At 42.9% G+C, this 19,309-nt stretch overlaps 1 protein-coding gene across 3 annotated transcripts in view; it reads right to left on the reverse strand.

Annotated features, from left to right (window-relative positions):
* Window positions 1-19,309, reverse strand: part of CLINT1 (clathrin interactor 1) — a 170,178-nt gene that overhangs the window by 82,124 nt on the left and 68,745 nt on the right. For all 3 annotated transcript variants that reach the window (XM_082254541.1, XM_082254540.1, XM_082254539.1), the window contains exon 2: window positions 6,856-6,960. In XM_082254541.1, the coding sequence (XP_082110667.1) occupies window positions 6,856-6,960 (105 nt within the window). The remainder of the gene's footprint in view (window positions 1-6,855; window positions 6,961-19,309) is intronic.

Here is a 19,309-nt window from a genome sequence, read left to right on the forward strand (position 1 = left end):
TTGGATGGCTTGTGAGTGCCAAAGGGAACCTGCGTCTCAGTTGCAGGGTCTCACGTACAGATACACAATCAGTACATCCACCAGAGCCTTTTTGTACGCGGTCGCAGACGTGGAGGAATTTTTTTTTGCTAGCCTGTCGCCCACAAGCCACCTTCACCCAGGACCGCTGGGTGGACTCCACGACTGCCGTGAGTGCATGAATGTATAGTTGTGACTCGGAGGGCCCCACAGCCTCAGAGGGGATCAGGTGGGGAGATGTGTTACAAAGACTCCATGAGTCACAAGGAGAACCCCACAAAAAGTGTAAAACTTAAAACGCTGCTAAGGGACAACCCCCACCACGCTGGCAGCACCACCCGGTTGTCAGGCACAAAGCACTAAGCGATCCTCGGCAGAGAGGGAGAGGACCCCACCAGACTCACCACCCACGGAAAAACAGGCACCTGCAGCCACCAGGAGAGTCTGCACTACACGTGCGGCGATCAGGAAGTAAAATGATCCAGGAGTCCGCCCCAGGGGATAAGGAGGGACACCCACTGCCAAAATCGATTTCAATGTCATGGCCGCTATTTCCAATGACAAACCACAAGAAAATGGCCATCGGACTACACAAACCTGGCCACTGTGCATAGAAACACACAGGCTAAACCAAAACTGAGGCACCACAAGGCTTACAGGGACCCAGGAGGGAGACCAGGCCTCAAGGACAGATCCAAGCAGGGCTGAGGGGCCCTGGCAGAAGCCCCCAACCAGGTAAAACTCCCCCCCCTGCGCACAATTGATTGTCAGGCCACCGGATCGAGGCTGCTCGGGGCAATCACTGCTCAGAGCAGGTAAGCATGAAATGTTTTTTTTTTTTTTTTTTTTAAAACGACTTTTATATCACTCGAAAGGTTCCTTTTAAAAAAAAAAAAAAAGTAGCCTTGATCCTCTTCTTCTGGGGTTCCCTGCTGCCACTACTGGCTTTTCCTCTTTGGCTAGTGTTCCTCTAGGATGCCGCTTTTTCTATAGAGGCACTTGTGTGGTCTCCCTCCCGTGATGCCTTCCCTGCTTACACTGACACAAACAGGGCGGCTCAGCTCGCTCCCCGCCACAGAATCGGATTGACAGCAGCAGGAGCCAATGGCTCCCCCTGCTATTAATCAGTGCACTAAGGCAGGATAGAGTCAGGAGAGCTGCTGCCTTCCTACACCTCGCCAGCTCGAGATCAAGGGGATGAGGGGGACACATGCAGCACAGAACAAAAATGAAGGCTTTACAACCACTTTAAACATAGTGGCTGCATTAGATTTCGTTTTTAGGCTTTTTAATTTGGTGATCTGGCCAGTAACGTACTTCTGGTCTTAGGGTGTCTCCTAGTCTCGATGAAGGAGCAATCAAGACCTTTGGATAACAGCATTGTCAAGCTTGTAAGAGGGTAGCGTTAGATGCTGTTAACTGAACATGCTCTACAGCAAAATGCACAGAAGTCAAGCATGACTGCCCACTTCTGGAGGAATCAAAGCATTCTAATTGTTCAGCTAGAAACAATCCACTTACAGCTTGGGGAAACCATGAAAAGGGGAGGACAAATTAGGCACTATGCTCTGCCAAAAGCTACAGCTAAGAGGGAATTTGGCAAGTCCCTGCCACCTTCTTTGGACTTTCAATTTCAAATGCTGGAGTCACATTCCGCCAGGAAATATTTTACAACATTTCCCCCAAAAACAGATCCTGGCAGAGTGAGTAATGAGACATATGGAATAATGTCTGCGTGCCTGCTGTACTGACAACAATAGACCATAAGCCCCATGTCTTGCCACTTTCACATATGTTTACAAATGTTGTCTAGTAGACAGCACTAGTCAAAGAGTAGGTCACTATAGACCAGTAAAATGGCTAATTATAAAAAATAATTTTGATAAACCTTAGAAATACAAGTTTGTTTGAGAACTCAATACTTTTAGGAGAAACGTAGGAATGCCACTACAATAACAAATCTATCATGAAGCTTATTGGTGTGCCAATAAAGAAACACTATATAGCAGTGATTCTTTTCTAGGGCAATCAACTTCCCCCAGATTAAAAATATAGCCCACCTTTTGCAAAAAATGTATTAATCCCACATTCTTTAACATTATGCAATTAATACATTTTTGCACTGAAGACGGGAGAACACTGTGACTGTTCTATGTATTACATGGCCAATGCCCAAAGCTCTGCATTGTTTACATGCCACCTTTAGGTCCATATGTAGGGAAGGACCTTCAATTATGGACCATGGACTACAGATGCAGTTTGAGGGCAGGGAGTTGGCAAGTTAAAACTATGTTTCATGTCACACCCTAAATATGAGTAAATCATGAAACATGGACACCAAGCTGGGCCAAATCTTTTATGTTCATATATTTTTCACCAGGAAACACATTACATAAATTTTCTATTTAACCTACAGAATTATCTAAGACCTTCTTGATAATTAAAAGATAAGGCCTCAGGATATAGGATTTCATTCTACTACACACTGTAGCTTGATGCTCTTGGTAAAGTGTTTTTATTTCTCTAAAAGCTGATGAACAGTTAAGCAGAGAAAGGTGGCTATTTCTATTACGGAGTGTTAGGCAGCTGAAAAACCTGACGGAACATAATATCCCAGTCATCAAGAATTAAAAATGATTACAGTTCCACAATGACTTAAAGTGAACCTGTGACCAGGCTATGTCCGTTATTAATTTTTTTTTTTCTTTATAGAAAGAAGTAGATGAGCAACAAGGCATCCTTGACTTTTTAGTTGCAGACGCTGTGGAGTAATTTGTCAAAGGTTACAGCAGAATCACTGAAGTCATCCCAGTTGTACTTTTAGCAGCTTAGATCTTCCTGCACCCACTCAGCAGGTCAGCTCCTCCTTACAGCAGTATCATTGCAGCTCATCTCTCCTTGCTCCGTATTCCAGCAGTGATTCAGCAGCTCAGCTCCCCCTGCTTTCCATTTCACCAGAGACTAAGCAGCTCAACATCCCCTCTCTACAGTCAGCAGCTCAACTTCCTCTTCTCCCAACTTACATCAGTGACTCAGCATCTCAACTCCCCCTACACCCCAATCCCAGCAGTGACTCAGCAGCGTAGAACACCCTACTACCCTTCTCAGCACTTCCTACTCCCAACAAGGGCTCAATAGCTCAGCATCTTTTCAGGGAGACATGTATACATGCTGTGTAGCCTAAAGACTGGGCAATGTTTATGCCTTTCTAAAAAATGCTCTTGGAATAACAAATGGATGGCATTTTGAAGGCACTTGTCCACTGGCTTTTCATGTCAGAACTGCTTTTCTCCCCATATAAGTCTACAGGAATGAAAATTAGCATGAAGCAGGTCAAGAGAAGGTCAAAAAGAGATCAACTGCAAGTCAAATGCATCTGCAAGGAATTCTGGTTAATCTTAACAGTAATATGCATTTGCCCATCAAAATACCTCACAGCATATGGACACCTAGATCGCACATGTAGAACTGCATATAAAGAGGAACTTCAGTTTTTTCTGAAAGAATGAGGAGTCAGCAGTTACAAATACTGAGAGAGAGATGAGCGGAACATTACATTTTAAAAGAATTTCTGCTTCACCCGTTTCAAATGGAGACATGACTATCAGGTAATGCCATGTTTTTACATAGGAGGCCTTAAAGTGAAATTCCTGCCCACTGGAGGTTTAAAGTAAACATATCAACGCCTAAACAATACTGCAGTACAGCAGCAAGTCAGCTAATCTTCATTCAGTTTCTGTTGCCTTTATAAATCCCCTTGTATTACAGGACAGTTCTATATACAGGGCATAGATTTCTCTTCAAGATGGATTTAAGCCCAATCCCTTCCATTCAACACTCCAATGCCACAGCCTCTAATGGCCATAAATGTTCTGGCATTGGACTGTTAAGTGGAAAGGCCTAATGGCAATTAAGGCAGAATTCCATGCTATGTATACAGATGGGACCTGAAATCAAAGTGGCTTCAATACACGGAATTGAAGGTCTAAGCAGGTGTCTTCACAGTATTGTTGGCTTAGTAAGCTTGTGTGGCCCTAGCAAGTACATTTTAAAACAGCCACAAACATTTGCTAAACCATAATTACCCATGGACAGTGTTATGTAAACTGACTGGGTTTTGCAAGTATGGATACTATTGTTCTTGTCAGTATGTGAAGAGCTAAACAAGTTATTTCAATTAGGGAGACTTTCAGACAATGCCCCACAGAGATGTATGCAAATAATCTCCTCAAACTCTACATGGATACCTGTAAGTGTAAGGCTCCATGTACACGGGACGTTGTTAAAAGTCCCTTTGAATGCTGGAATTTTTAGGACGTTTGAAACGTCCGTTCGGTCGCGTTTGTACCCGCGTTTAGTGGCGTTTGCGTTTAGAAGCGTTCCTAGAGGTCAAAAAAATGCTTCCCCTTTAAAATGGAAAAACGCGAACGCTAAACGCGGGTCATCGCGTTCGGACGCGTTAGTGCGTTTGAAACGCCGGGAAAAACACGTTCGAACGCAAATAATTGCGTTCTAAAAACAGTCCCTGAACGCAACTGCCTGCAAATGACTAAACGACCTGGTGTACATGGACAGATAAGATAACATGTAGGTGGGTTCAGGGGCTTCTGAAAAAAACGCCCAACTGCTCCTAAACGGCCATTTCCAGCGTCCCGTGTACATGGAGCCTTAATGTTTAGAGACCAGGTCCAATTTAACAAAAATGCAGCTAAAAGCCTAGAAAAATCAAGTATTTAAAGCAGGGTTCGTACGGTCCTGGAAATCCTGGAAAAGTCATGGAATTTTTGGATGACACTTTCCAGGCCTGGGAAAGTCATGGAGAATTAGTAAACCCCACTAGGTTTTGGAAAAGTCATGGAATATGAGAACTGTGGAGGAGCAGGAAGCGGATGCTTAATGATTTTTTTGTTTAATTATTTTATTCCCTAATGATTTTATTGCCACATACTGTATTTACATCGGTGTAAGCATCCTTCCGGGTCCGGGTATGCGCTGTCACTGGCCAGCAGCAGCCGAGGAGATGAACCAATCAGGCAGCGGGGAGGGCTGGCTGCGGTTTGCCTGGAGACTGACTGGCCAGCAGCAGCAACAGACGGGAGATTACAACCAATCAGGCAGCGGAAGCGTCACTGGAGGGCAGGCTGGCCGCATGAACGTGATGACGCGGAAGGGGGCACTAACCGTTTCGGGGAGATGATGGCTACAGCGGGCAGAGAGGAAGGTGAGCGGTGTGGAGTATGGGGAGATGATGGCTACAGCGGGCGGAGAGGAAGGTGAGCGGTGTCGAGCACGGGGAGATGGACACTGGATCAGCATGCAGGGATACACAGCTTTATGGCTACAGCAGGGCAGAGAGGTGAGGAAGGTGAACAGCTGTTTGGTAGTGGGATGGGAGTTAGTTGCTGGATGATGGTCTGTCAGTGTAGGGGCAGGGGTTCATTACTGGTCAGTGGGGGGGGAAGGGGTTCTTGCTACACCGGCAAGCAGGAGCACCCATTTACTGTTCTTTCTCCAAGAGTAAGTGCCGCATTTGTGCATCAGATCTGTGCCATCCATACCAGTCCGCCTGCACCTCATGACTGTGGCTTGGGCCTAAAAGAGTAAGTGCTGCATTTTGTGCATCTGACTGTCTGTGCCATCTATACCAGTCCGCCGGCACCTCCTCCATCATGACTGTGGCTTGGGCCTAAAAGAGTAAGTGCTGCATTTTGTGCATCTGACTGTCTGTGTCATCCATACCAGTCTGCCTGAACCTCCATCATGACTGCCTGAACTGATGCTTTATCCCCAAGCAGGAGCGGCCATTAATCTTTCTCCAGTTACAGTTTATTGGTCAAATTACAACTGGGGTAACACAGTTTCAGCTAAAGTTAGTGTGTTCACAGAGTTACAGCAATGCCAGGGAAATGCAGCTTTAAAAATGTATGGCTTCATGACGAAAAGGTGGCTGGAGAAAGATCAGGACCCCGGGACGTGCTAAAAGTACAGTGTGTCGTAAAAAGTTTGACATTTCGAACATGGATTTCCTCTTATTTAACATGTATACATAGACATTTCATGAAACATTAGGTCATGAATATTTACGTGAAGTCATGGAAAAGTCATGGAATTTTATTGGTGAAAATGTGTATGAACCCTGTTAAAGGCTTACTTGCAGTATTTTTACTTTTCTTGGTTTTTTTTTTTGGCTTGCAGCAAGTCTCAACTTGCTAGCAAATCGGCTCCACAATAGTAAATTTCCTAGCACAACCCCCTTTGCTCCATGCAAGCTCTCACTTCTTCTGGGAGTGTCTATTTAGTGTCTGTGCTGGCCCAACTCTTCCAACTGCTGGAGAAGGAGTGAAGGTGAATTCTACCAATTGTCACCTGAGTGACAGCTCTGGGTCTGCTGACATCCAAGTTGGCAATGCGCAGCAGCAGTCTCAGGCTTTTTGTATATCTAGAGAAGGGAAGCTTTTAAAAAGGTAAATAACATGGCTAATATACTGTATGTTAAATGCACAGATTATGGGAAGATTTCTGATAAATGGAATAGTCTGGCAGCAGATCTCTCTGAAGCAATTGTTGCTGCACCAAAACACCTATTTGCATACATTTTCCAGGAACACATGCCTGAAAATCTCCCCATCTGTGCTTTGTACTCTAGTAAATGCATACATTTAAAAATTGTGTATATATTCCAAAGATGTGTGACTCTTTGTTAATCTCACCCCCATCAGATTTCTATTCTGTGCATGGAGCCCAGGGTGAATAAACTTCCCAGCTCTCTCCTTCCGCTACAACTTCTAAATGGCAGAGAATAGTCTTGCTTCTCCCGGGAAATCAGGCATTACTTACTTGGCGATCTCTCCCATGAGCTGCCCGGAAGGTCCCCAGGGGTCATCGTTGGTCGCCTCTCGAACCTTAGACTCTATCTCTGAATAATTCATCACCACGTTGGTGCTGCAGAAGAGAGAAAACACAGGTGATTAGCATTAGTCCTGAGCCACACATAGAGACTTAATAATGACACTGCTGGTCTCCCTAATGAGCTACCTATACAGCATAGTTGCAGCCCTCTCTTAGTATTTCCAATACCCTCAGGACACCTTACAATGCATTTAACTTATCCGCAAGGACCCCATTCCATTAGGGTCCTGTATACAAATGAGAGCAGGGATCGCATCACCCTTGGAATTTATCCAGCAGAAATGGCATGTGGTCAAACTAAAATGCTCACATTAAGCATGCAGAGATTTGGGGAAGCAGGAAGGCCGCAGGGGAGCGACATGCTCCTCTGACTAGAAAAGGAATGCTAAGCTGTAACACAATGACAATTGGTTATGAAATATCTGTAATACAGGAGGGATAAGGGCATGCTGGCCAGCCATAAACAACATGCAGAGTTATAGTGTCTTTATTGTGACATGAAGCATTAGAGAACATACTGCCAGAATCACAGAGGATATTCTATTAACATTGAGCATGGCTAAGCCTCTTGATATTCACCGATAACATTCAGGGCTGGATGGATTCCAGGATAAGCCCAAAACGCATATCTGGTACTCAACTTTGGGTAAGTTATCCAAGGTGTCCTGTTCTAAGTGGAAGGAAATTATGTTTGGCTTCTTAAAAAGGAAATTAAGGTAAATGTAAATTTAGCTATCACAATTGCATGCCCCATCCTTCTCTTACAGTCACAAGAACCCCCAACCCTTCATGGCCAGAATTGATAAAACTAATTCCTCTCTGAGAGGTAAGCTTAGGAAACAGTTGATGCCTCAGCTCTGCATTCGTAGTCCCCACTGCTCCCCAGGCCGGCTGATTGGACAATGAAGGAGCAACACACTGATGAGCTCATCAATGAGCTCCAACCTCCTAAAAGCATGTTCCTATTACATTCACTTTTCTACGCATAGCAACAAAATCCTAATTGGTACCTCAACAAAATTCTTAGGCTGCCCAGGTCCATTAAGTTTGATGCCGCCGACTAGTGAGGGTGCAAGCTGTGGAGAGGTTCATACAGACCCAGAGCAAGCTGTACAAACAGAAATAGCCCAGCCTCAGGACATTTCACCCAGAGTAGCTAGCAGGTAAAAGCAGCCTCTGCGCAATTCATACAGGCCACGCCACCCAACATGTTTCACCCTGCCCTCCAGGCCAAAACGTGGAACAGAGCGGGGCAAGACATGTCAGGGGTGTGGCCTGATTGAATTGAGTTGAGGCTGCTTTTACCTGCTAGCTACTCAGGGCAGACAGGGTGTATGGCAGCCGGGCTATTTTTTTCTATTTCTAGAGACCTAGTTGGTTTACATTTCTGACCTGCCCACACAGAATGCTGATGTGCAAGTCATAAAAGGATGCCGACAGTCTCAGATTACAGTATTTGTACTTGTAGTCAGGGTAGATAAAAAAAACATGAAAAAAAATAGAAAAAAAGGATTTTTAAATTTAAAATCAGATTTTTTAGATTTTTATCAATTTTAATAAATGCTTTTGGAGTGGAAATTTTTCTAAAGATAGTTTTCAATTTAAGATACATTAATATTTCATTTTTTTCAACATGGAGCTTAGTTATGAAGCATGAAGCTTCTGCAATATTTACATTTACATTTTTGATAAAACTCAATGAATCCAAGCTCTACAAGCTGAGAGAATATGCACTGCATTGATGCATTCACACAATTTCACACTACGAGCAAGAATGAGTCCTTATATTTAAAGAGCATCTGTCATTTCAGATTCATCGTGGCAGCGCCTGTGAGCGGGCATCCGCTTACTTGCTGCCACCACGTCTCTCACCTTGTATCCCTGCCGCATCACCAACCGTCCCATTAAAATGAATGGGACTGTCGGTAAGTCAACAGTGGGTCAAAGGAGGAGCCACTGCGGGACAGAGATGGCAGTTGCTCATTAAAAATTATGATTTAAATCAAGCCTTTTTACTAGGGATTTAAATAAAATCCACCCTACTAGTAGTACTTAGACAGTCTCACCTATTCATTCAGGGTAGGGCGACAGTGCCTTTTGACAGCCCTCCCATCAAAGTAAACTCGCCCTTGTACAGCCGTGGTCAAAAGTTTTGAGAACGACAAATATTTTCACCAGTCTGCTGCCTCCGTTATTATGATGGCAATTTTCATAGACTCCAGAATGTTATGATATGAAGAGTGATCAGATTTGCAAATAATTAAAAAGTTCCTCTTTGCCATAAAAATTAACTTAATCCCATAAAAAAAATTTCCACTGCATTTGGGAAGGCGGCTTCAGGGTGCCCAAGAAAGTCCAGCAAGCACCAGGACCGTCTCCTACAGTTGATTCAGCTGTGGGATCAGGGCACCAGCAGTGCAGAGTTTGCTCAGGAAAGGCAGCAGGCAGGTGTGAGTGCATCTGCACGCACAGTGAGGCAAAGACTATTGGAGGATGGCCTGGTGTCAAGAAGGGCAGCAAAGAAGCCACCTTCCCCCAAGAAATACATTGAGGACAGACTGATATTCTGCAAAAGATTCAGGGATTGGACTGCTGAGGAATGGGGTAAAGTCATTTTCTCTGATGAACCCCCCTTTCCGATTGTTTAGAGCATTTGGAAAAAACCTTGTCTGGGGAAAAAAAGGTGAGCGCTACCATCAGTCCTGTGTCAGGCCAACAGTAAAGCATCCTGAGACTATTCATGTGTGGGGTTGCTTCTCAGCTAAGGAAGTAGGCTCACTCATAATTCTGCCTAAGAACACAGCCATGAATAAAGAATGGTACAAAAACATTCTTTCGAGAGCAACTTCTCCCAACAATCCAAGAACAGTTTGGTGACAATGCCTTTTCCAGCATGATGGAGCGCCTTGCCATAAGGCAAAAGTGATAAGTGGCTTGGGGGAACAAAACATCGAAATTTTGTGTCCAAGGCCAGGAATCTTCCCAGACCTTAATCCAATTGAGAACTTGTGGTCAATCCTCAAGAGGCGGATGAGCAAACCCCCCCCCCCCCCAAATTCTGACACACTCCAAGCATTGATTATGCAAGAATGGGCTGCCATCAGTCAGGAGGTGGCCCAGAAGTAGATTGACGGCATGCCTGGGAGAATTGAAGAGGCCTTGAAAAAAGAAGTGTAAACACTGCAAATTGTGACTCTTTGCATAAACTTAATATAATTGTCAATAAAAGCCTTTGTAATCATACTTCAGTATACCATAGTAACATCTGACCATGGCTGTACACTCCAGCGGATCTTATTGTTTCCCACCTTTACATGGCAGGGTTCAAGTCTGGGGATTGACTCCTCTGGTGCAATTACTGTCACACAGGAGCGGTCCTCGACACCCACATCTATCAAAGCTATGCTACAATACATCAAATGTAGGGATAATATTGAAGGAATGCATATGATGGAGAATAGCTTGCTGGGGAAAGATGGAGGGAAGGTGGCTATCAGGAGATGCTGTCACTTTGCTCTGAAAAGTCAAAGTGACCACATCGTTAAGATATTTGTCCCATAGCCTAACAGTAAGTGAAAGAAAATCCCTGTAAATAAAGGGAATATCTTGGGGACCCCAAGGCCACAAGAAATAGAGTCCCCAATGGAAGATTTCCCCTCTTACTTTTCTGGGGACAACCCAAAGTTTGGGATTTTCATTTACTTTCAATGATAATAGTAAACAGGACAAATAGAGATGGTGAATTTCCTTAATGAGAATGCAGACAGCAATAGAAACTGACAGGTGTTCTAATTCATCTCCCGTCTATACAAAACTGAAGAAAAAAAGTTGCCTTTAGTTATCCTTAAGATTTTTTTCAATGAATACAAAGCTAGACTCTGTTCAAAGCCATTCTGTTCAAAGTCCAGAATTTATAAAGCTTGCCTGAGCTGTCAGATACGAGGAGGAAGAGAGCTGAAATGACACTCTGCAGAGCTCAGTGAAGAGAGCTCAGAGCACAGTGCAGAAGATTCGGTACAGAAATAGCCCAAAAATACTCCTAATCACTGTTCAAGGGATATTGCTGTCCAACATAGGACAAGCAATTTATCGCAAAAATCTCTCCATCATCTTAGATCTTCTGACTAGTCCTGAATTAGGGCATGTGAAAACAGTGAAAAATGTTATTTACTGGTTCAAGCACAGGGCCATCTTTGAGCTAGCTTCGAACCTTACCCTCAAACACGGAGGCCTGGGAGGGAAGCTGGAAAAATCTAATAGAAGTCTGTATAACTTGTGTGCATGCAGTTTTTATTTATTTTTTTTTTTAAATCAGAGTAATGCCAGCAAAGTGATGAAGACTACTGCATAGCATCAACCAGATCACCACATGACTTTACTCGTTGCCTAGCGTTGCTCTTAAAGCTCCCCGGCAGGCGCTGAGTTAAGGAAACCAATCTGTATGTGGCTGAAGTCCAAAGCAATTAAACACAAAACACATCTTGGAAAGAGGGACCCCAGGCCTTCTCTTCCTTTCCCATGTAAAGATCAGTCCTCGTTTTGTGCCATACCCAGGGTCCCGGTGACCTCAGTGCAGGGAAGGAATTTATATCCAGATGTGGTGAACTGGTTGGGAGGAGGCAGGAGGACCTAGTTAGCATAAAATCTGCTGTGATTGATATGAAAGTGATATTGGAGGATGCACTGCTAAGTCGAAGGGAGTGCAGCTCTTATGGGTGAGTTAGGGCCTCTTGGAAGGAAATCATGTGGAGATTTTTGGGGGGTTAGGAGGAAGCCGGCTGCGATGGCAGTTCCTTGGCACTTCTTCAGTTTCCAGTCTCAAGGAATTAGGCTCGTGTGACAGGAAATAAATCAAGCTGCACACTAGAGAAGGGGGCTCCTGAACATATGGATTCTGACCTTGTTCTGGGAGTAGGGTAAACCCTACACACCGTGGGAGACCCTCAAAACAGTGGAGGTTTTTCTATGTGTAAGCACATTCACTAGATGAACTAGAATGGGAGAATGCCTTGCGGGAAGCCTCGGACTGCAGGCATGATAAATTATTGGCTATATACCAGGCTTCATTACATCGAGCCATATCCGTTCCATATTCTGCAAGTTATCCCAACCATGTCAAAGTATTACAACTTTTCCACACAAAAGATGACTGTGAAGTCATAGTCAATACTTGTTCTTAAAGGCGGTCTATCATTTAAACAGGAATTGTGGAGATAAATATTTTTTAAGCAGTATGTAATAATGTGTTCAGCTTAAAAGTATATGTAAAAACCTGATCACTAAAATTGAATATAAGCTACAAATTAATGCAGACCAAACATTTGTAATATTGTGAAATCTGCAACTTGCATGAAAAAAAAAAAAATCCTGGTGATCCTGCCATGAAGGTCACTTCCTGTAAAGTGTCAATGCTCTGTACTCGTCCCCCAACTGTGTTTCCGCGTAGGTACCCTGTCAAATGGGCTTCCAAAAGGAGACTATTAATGGCTGTTTAAACACAAAATATGCAGACATGTTCCACCATTGTCACCACTAGGAAATACAAAATGCCATGAAACTTTTGCTGGAATGAATGTATACAGTAAGTGGTTGTAAAGAGCCTGTGTGAGATCAGCAGCACTAGGATACAAAAAGCTAAAAACAAATATTTATATTAAAAACATGGTATAGGACTTACAGTGCTTTACAAAAGCCATACAGTTCGAGATTACATCTACTTTAATGTAAATACTCTTATTGATTGTGTTAAAACCCTTGTCTTGATGAATAGTTTGTCATTGCATATCAGTTAGGGAATAGTGCTACACAATGATTGTACCTTGTCGATTTTCTTAACTTATTCTACTTGACAGCATCTCAATGAAAACAATATACTCTCTGCAGATGTACTGATAGGTAAAGTCACCAATCACATCCCATTCCAAAACCAGAGACCTTAATATGGAACTAGTCCCATTTTGTGGCAACAGCTTCCACTATTCTGGGAAGTCTTTCCACAAGATTTGGGAGTTTGTAAGCATATGTACCCATTCAACCAATAGGTAATTTGTGAGCTCATGTACAGATGTTGGCTTACACTTCCATTTCATCCCAAAAGCATTCAATAGAGTTGAAGTCAAGGCTCTGGTGCCAGCCACTCAAGTTCCTCCACACTAAAACTAATTGCACTGTATCTTTATAGCGCTGGCTTTGCGCACATAATCATGCTGGAACATAAAGGCGTCAACGCCAAACTGTTGTCACACAGCAGGAAACACACAATGGTCTAAACAATTGGCTTTCAAATTGGTAAATATGCAAGGGCCTCAAGTACAGCTCCCAAATGGCTGCAAAACAGCATCTGTAATTATTACCACTTCCCGTCTGCTATGCGTATTATACACATCCTAGGACTGGAGTGGTGCAATTGCAGCCATGATTGTGATATCATTTTTTTAAGGCATCGGGTTTTCATATAAGTGTTCTGAGCAGCTATACAGCCGCCAGATTACTTTTACAGGTGGCAGAAGGGGGTCTGTAACCCCGCCCAGTACCAATGCAACCTGTCGCATTGGATCCAATTAGTAGATTACAAGGAACTTCCGCTGTTACACCCCCCTCTGTGATGTCTGAAACTGGAAGCAATGAGGATTGTCAGTTCTGGCTTTTGGTTTGTTTACAAAACGTTACCCGTTTGTGAAGCATCTGATCAAACCAATCTCAGTTTGAGCAAATGCTTTGGAGGGCAGAGGGGAGATTTGGGGTCTAATAAGCCCCAGATCTCTCCGTTAAGAGGCCCATATTGTCACAAGAAACAAGGGATGCACTTCATTCCTTGTGATAATAAAGTTCAATAAAAAAATATATATAATAATAATAATAATAATAATAATAATAATGTGAAGGTTCAGTCTCAAAAAAAAATATTTAATTAAATTTAAATAAAGAAAGTCAAAATCTTTTTAAAGGCCCCTTTCACACTTGTGCAACTTGTCATGCAACTTTGGACATCAGAGTTGCATGACATGTCGTTTGCCATGTTTTTCAATGCTACCCATTCATATATGCGCAACTTAATGTTGCAGCAACTTCAAAATCGTTCCTGCACTACTTAGGCCCGATTTTAATACGTTTTGAGGTCCAAAAACAGACATTGCTTCAAGCGCAGTCAAAATCGCATCAAAATTGCAGTAAAATCACGGCATCAAAATTGCGGTAAAATCGTGTGACTTTCAAGTCGCACAAGTGTGAAAGGGACCGTAAAGCATCCCACCGTGCTCCTGCAAACAAGCACAGAGGTTCTGCACACATATGTAAACAGTGATTGCACCACACGTGAGATTTTGTCTTTTGAGTGTGTTTCACACACCACAGGCTTTAAAAAAAAAAAAAAAAAAAACACACGTGAGATTTTGTCACAAATGTCAGAGTGAGCAATAATTCTAGTGTCAGACCCCCTGCTTAACTAAACTGGTAACCTATAAAGGGATTTTAAAGTGTCGCCTCTAGAGATTTTTTTTTTTTGTTTAGGTACCATAGTTTGTCCCCATTCCATGCACTTACGCAATTTTTAAAGTGCGACATGTTTGGTATCTATTTACTCAGCGTAACATTGTCTTTTAAATTTTACCAAAAAACAAAAAAAAAACTGGGTCTTGTGTTTGTATACACTAAAATTCTTTAAAGTGTATTTTTTCCTGAAAATATGTGGTTCACAAACCGCTGTGCACTTATCGTGCGACCAAAAATTGCAACAACCACCATTTTATTCGCCAGGACCTCTGCTTGAAAAAAAATTTTCAAGCAAAAAAAAGGTTGATTTTTACATGAGAAATTTAGGAATTGGCCTGGACCTGAGGTGGTTAAAAATCCAAAAAGCAGATTTGACTTTGCAATGATTTAGAGCCCATTTATACAAGCATGAATACACAGATAAAAACATGTGCGGTACCCCAATGCAATTTAACAATGTCATTCATTGTGGTATGCTACACTGCGGGAAAAAATGCAGAAAACACTTCATTTTTTTCACGGCACCGAGGTGTCTTGTAGCTCATTCAACTTAAAAGGGTCAACACAAAAAACACGGACGATCAAGTTTTTTCTCATCTCCTGTTCCTTATTTTTATCCGTATTTGTCTTAAATTCAATAAAGAAAATACCTGTTAGGAAAATAAAGAAAACATGTAACACCAACTCGTATTGGTCTGTATTTTCTTTGCACCATTCAGCTCTGTATTCTTTAGCAGGGCAGGACTAACAGCTTCACTCTCAGCCAGTGTTCATTTTGATGTCAAAATTCAGTTTGGTTTTAGTCATAGTCTTGACTAAAATACCATTTTAGTTTTCATTGTATTTTAGTTGACTAAATTTGTGTTAATTTTATTGAAAATATTTTCATCAACGAAATGAACACTGCTCTCAGCCCTACACAGCAACAATCTCCTGACAGATCTGTGTACCCAGGGCTGTATACCAAAAGGCGGATGGCGGTGTTGGGATGTGGCCATCACATCCGCAAGCCGTACCCAATGCTTTAGGCTCTGTCAAAGGTTCAGGTGGCTGGCAGGGCCAAAACTCATGGGGGCTTCACGCAGCACACTAGCTGGCCAATGTGTCAGGCACCAGGAGTCTAAAATGTCTTTGTATACTGTAGCTTTAACAGAACCCTTCTCTGGAAACCTGAAATCAATTTGGAGGGGTGTCCATAAAAGGTATGTGTGATGGTTGGGTGTTGACAACTTTTTGGCTATATAGTGTATTTAGATATTGACACCAGCATGTTTAAGGACTATAAACCTAGTTATAAGTACAGCTTTTTAGTTGAACCTTTCAGCCTCTTAAGGCCCAGTTCACACTGATGCAAACCTTATCAAAGTTGCATCCAAGCAGTACTACATATTTGCACAGAAAGTCAGATCAAAATCATATTGCAGCAGTGTGATCCTAGCCTTTAAGGCCAAGTTCACTATTTTTTTTGGTGAAGAATTAATGCACATCTTTTTTGCAGGTAAAAACCATGGGATTTTTGACTTACCATAAAATTCATTTCTCTGATTTTCATTGATGGACACAGCTCCTGATTCTTAACCATTGGGTTATGCTGCCCCCCTACAGGAGAAGGAAACTAGGCAGAAGAAAAAAAAAAAAAAAACACACAACTACGCCTATGGGGCAGTCCCAGGGGGCATACTCCCACTTCCTGATATAGGTACTCAGTTTTGTTACAAGTAGTGTCAGAAGAAAAAAAAAAAAAACTCCAAAGAGGGGCGGGAACATCAGAGAAATAGATTTAGCGGTAAGTCAAAAATCCAATTTTCTCTTTCATTCATTGACTGGCACAGCTCCTGATTCTTCTTAGCCATTGGGAAGTCCCAAAGCAGTGTGAAACCTGAGGAGTGGGGAACAGCAGAAAAAAATTCCCAAGGCTAACCATAGCCAACCAGGTAACATGGAGCTCAACCATAAAAACTGGAGATCACCTGAAAAAAAACAATACACCCTTAAGGAGGACCAGGTCCTCTAAACAGCAGCAAGCAAAACCTTGTGGCCAAAAGAAGCATGCGCAGATGCAAACTCAACCGCTTTACAAGAAAACTTTGTAAAAGTGTGTACTGACGACCAGGACCAGAGATCCCACCAAGGAACTAGGTCCTCAGGCAGAAAAAAAAAAAACTGAGTACCTATAGCAGGAATTGGGAGTATACCCCCTGGGATTGCTCCATAGGTGTAGTCAAGCTTTTTTCTTGTCTAGTGTCCTACTCCTAAAGGGGGCAGGATAACCCAACTGTTAAGAAGAATCAGGAGCTGTGTCCATCAATGACCGAAGGAGAAATCTGTATTTATTATTTTTTATACTGGAGCCTGTAAAGCATTGCACCTGTGATCAGCAGATCATGGGTGCAATGTCAGGATCCTGCAGACTCTCAGTATACGGTCTGCTTGTACCTCTGATATGGGCAGGCAAATACTGAATTGCAAAAATAAACAATGAACTACAAGAGGGCTTACCAGCACCCTCACAGTTCATTGAAAACTACAAATTGTTGGCCATAGTGACCGACGGTATTTGTAGTTCATTCACAGAACTCCGTAAATGAATAAAGCGGCTGTGTGGGCAGAACCCCACATGGCAGCACTGTTTTTAACTTGTGACAGCAGGTGTGGGGAGAAGATCACCTGCCCGCTGTCACACTAGGGGGGGGGGGGATCTGAGGGAGAGGAGGAAAGAGCTGGAACATGTTCAAAAAGTGAACTTAGCCTTCAATGTTTTATTAAACAGACTATATAAGCTGCCTGTTTACTTTTCTTAGTCCAAAAAATATCTTCTGTGTGCCTCTGTGAAATGGGTCTGAGCCCACCACCTACAATCCCCGAGTCCAGAGAGAACACTTAGGTGTTAATAAGGGTGCCCTCATTGGATGTGGGATGGCAGCAGGCCAGCCTAAACCCTGGAGTCAGGCCCCTAGTAAACAGAAACTAGCTTCTGGAGGGCTCACACAAAAGGATATTGTGGAGAATAAGTCACAGCAGACATCTTTTAGGTTTTCTTCTTGAGTAGGATGCATAGTGCGATTCTCCTTTGGATCACTAAGGTATTAGTTGTGAGAATACAACAAAAGACATGTCTGAGATCCTGACAGGCAGCAGACTAAATGATTCCAATCTAGTGCACTTATGCGGTCTGTTCAGTGGGGTTTTCTTGGAAAGAGAAGACCAAGCAGAGGATGTAATAATCCAGGTTTCCAGGAACTATTCACATCGCATCAGTTTTTAAGATGTACTTAACAGCTTCTCACAAAGGCCATCATTCATCTATAATGCCCTATTCTGTGCTCTGCAGTAGCATCCTGTCTACAGATTACAACTGACTGCAAATCTATTAACACGGTAAAGGCTTTAGGTCTTCAACATGCACCTCCTAATATAAGCAATATGTTGGAGGTAACAAAATTCAGTATGTGCAGACTTACTGGGACATGTAATACAGAGGGCTCAGGCATGTCCGGGATCTTAGTCCAAACCCACCTGCCTCATCCCGTCAGGAAGCTGACAGTGCACACCGTTAACCACGGGCAGGGAGATATTTTCCGCTCTGTGCAGCTGCAGGCCCCGGAAATGTCTCAATGCCTGGGATTAGTGGTGTGCAGTGTCAGCTACCTGGTAGGATCGGGCAGGTGGGTTGGGACCAGGATCCTGTACACGCCTGAGCCCATCTCTGTAGTACATCAGAAGATGGGTGACGGAGGTTGGCACTATCTGCTGTACTTCGTGACCCCTGAATGCAAACATCCTCTCCTATATTAGACACAGTTCTCTGGGCACAGATGAAATTGTACCCTCCCAATAAAGAAACAAAGTCAGGCTTTGTGTGTCATTGATGTGAAGCTTTTACAAAGTGGAGATAATAGCTTGTAGGCTGATGTTGCCTCCGATTCTGGTGACCAATATTAACTACAATGCTCCTAAGTGCTGTGAAACCTGGTCACTACTAACCCATCCCTTCTAATGGTGTACAGTAATGTAAGATACAGCACCGCTGACAATACAAGCCCTGTGGACAGAAAATGTGGCCATAGAGAGGACCAAACTTTATTTTTTATCCTTCCATATGTGAACATCATTTGCATGAGGTCATTATAAAACAGCAATGTTAGCCATACACATGGCAATTTTGGGTGGCTTTTGATCGATAATGCTCCCAAAGCACTGAACTCTTCGCATCTAGCTGCCAACCAGGGCTTCCATGGTTTACCAAGTTTTAAAGTGTTTGTAAACCCTTAGATTTACTCAATGAAGTGACTGGGCTCAGGTGATACCCAGAGATTAAACAAATCCTCCAACATAAGTTGTACCTGTTTATCTGCAATATTTCCTTCTCCAGTTCTGTTCAAAGTTTAGAATTTATAAAGCTTGTCTGAGCTGACAGAAAAAAAAAAGGGAGGGGAGATCTGAATTGGATGAAAGAAACCCCCTTTTACACAGGAACAGAGCTGAGGCTGTCAATAACAAGCAGTGTGCTGGGGCACCCTACCGTTACCGTTTTTTCTCTTGGTGTCAGGAAAACATGTCAGAGGTGATTCATGCTGATAGAGTAATGGGCCAGCAGATGGGACCACATTTAGAGCTCTTAATTGAGACAGGAATACACTATAGAAGGATATGCTTTGATCATATTTTATGTCTGAGCTTTAAACAACCAAATGGTCAAAACTGGGGTGGAAACCAATCGAAATGTAGCTAGTATAACAATAGCTTTGATGGTTTAGACCTACAGTTTCATAAATCTGATAGCTTGGAACTGGGTAACAATTAAAACCAAGGTTAGCAGATTCACATAGCTTCATGGGATTATCTTTGATTGAAAACGCCATGTATGCCATCAGTGTTTCCGCTACGACAG

This window comes from Pelophylax lessonae, assembly GCF_965119305.1.
Source record: "Pelophylax lessonae genome assembly, chromosome: 4".
Lineage (NCBI taxonomy): Eukaryota > Metazoa > Chordata > Amphibia > Anura > Ranidae > Pelophylax > Pelophylax lessonae.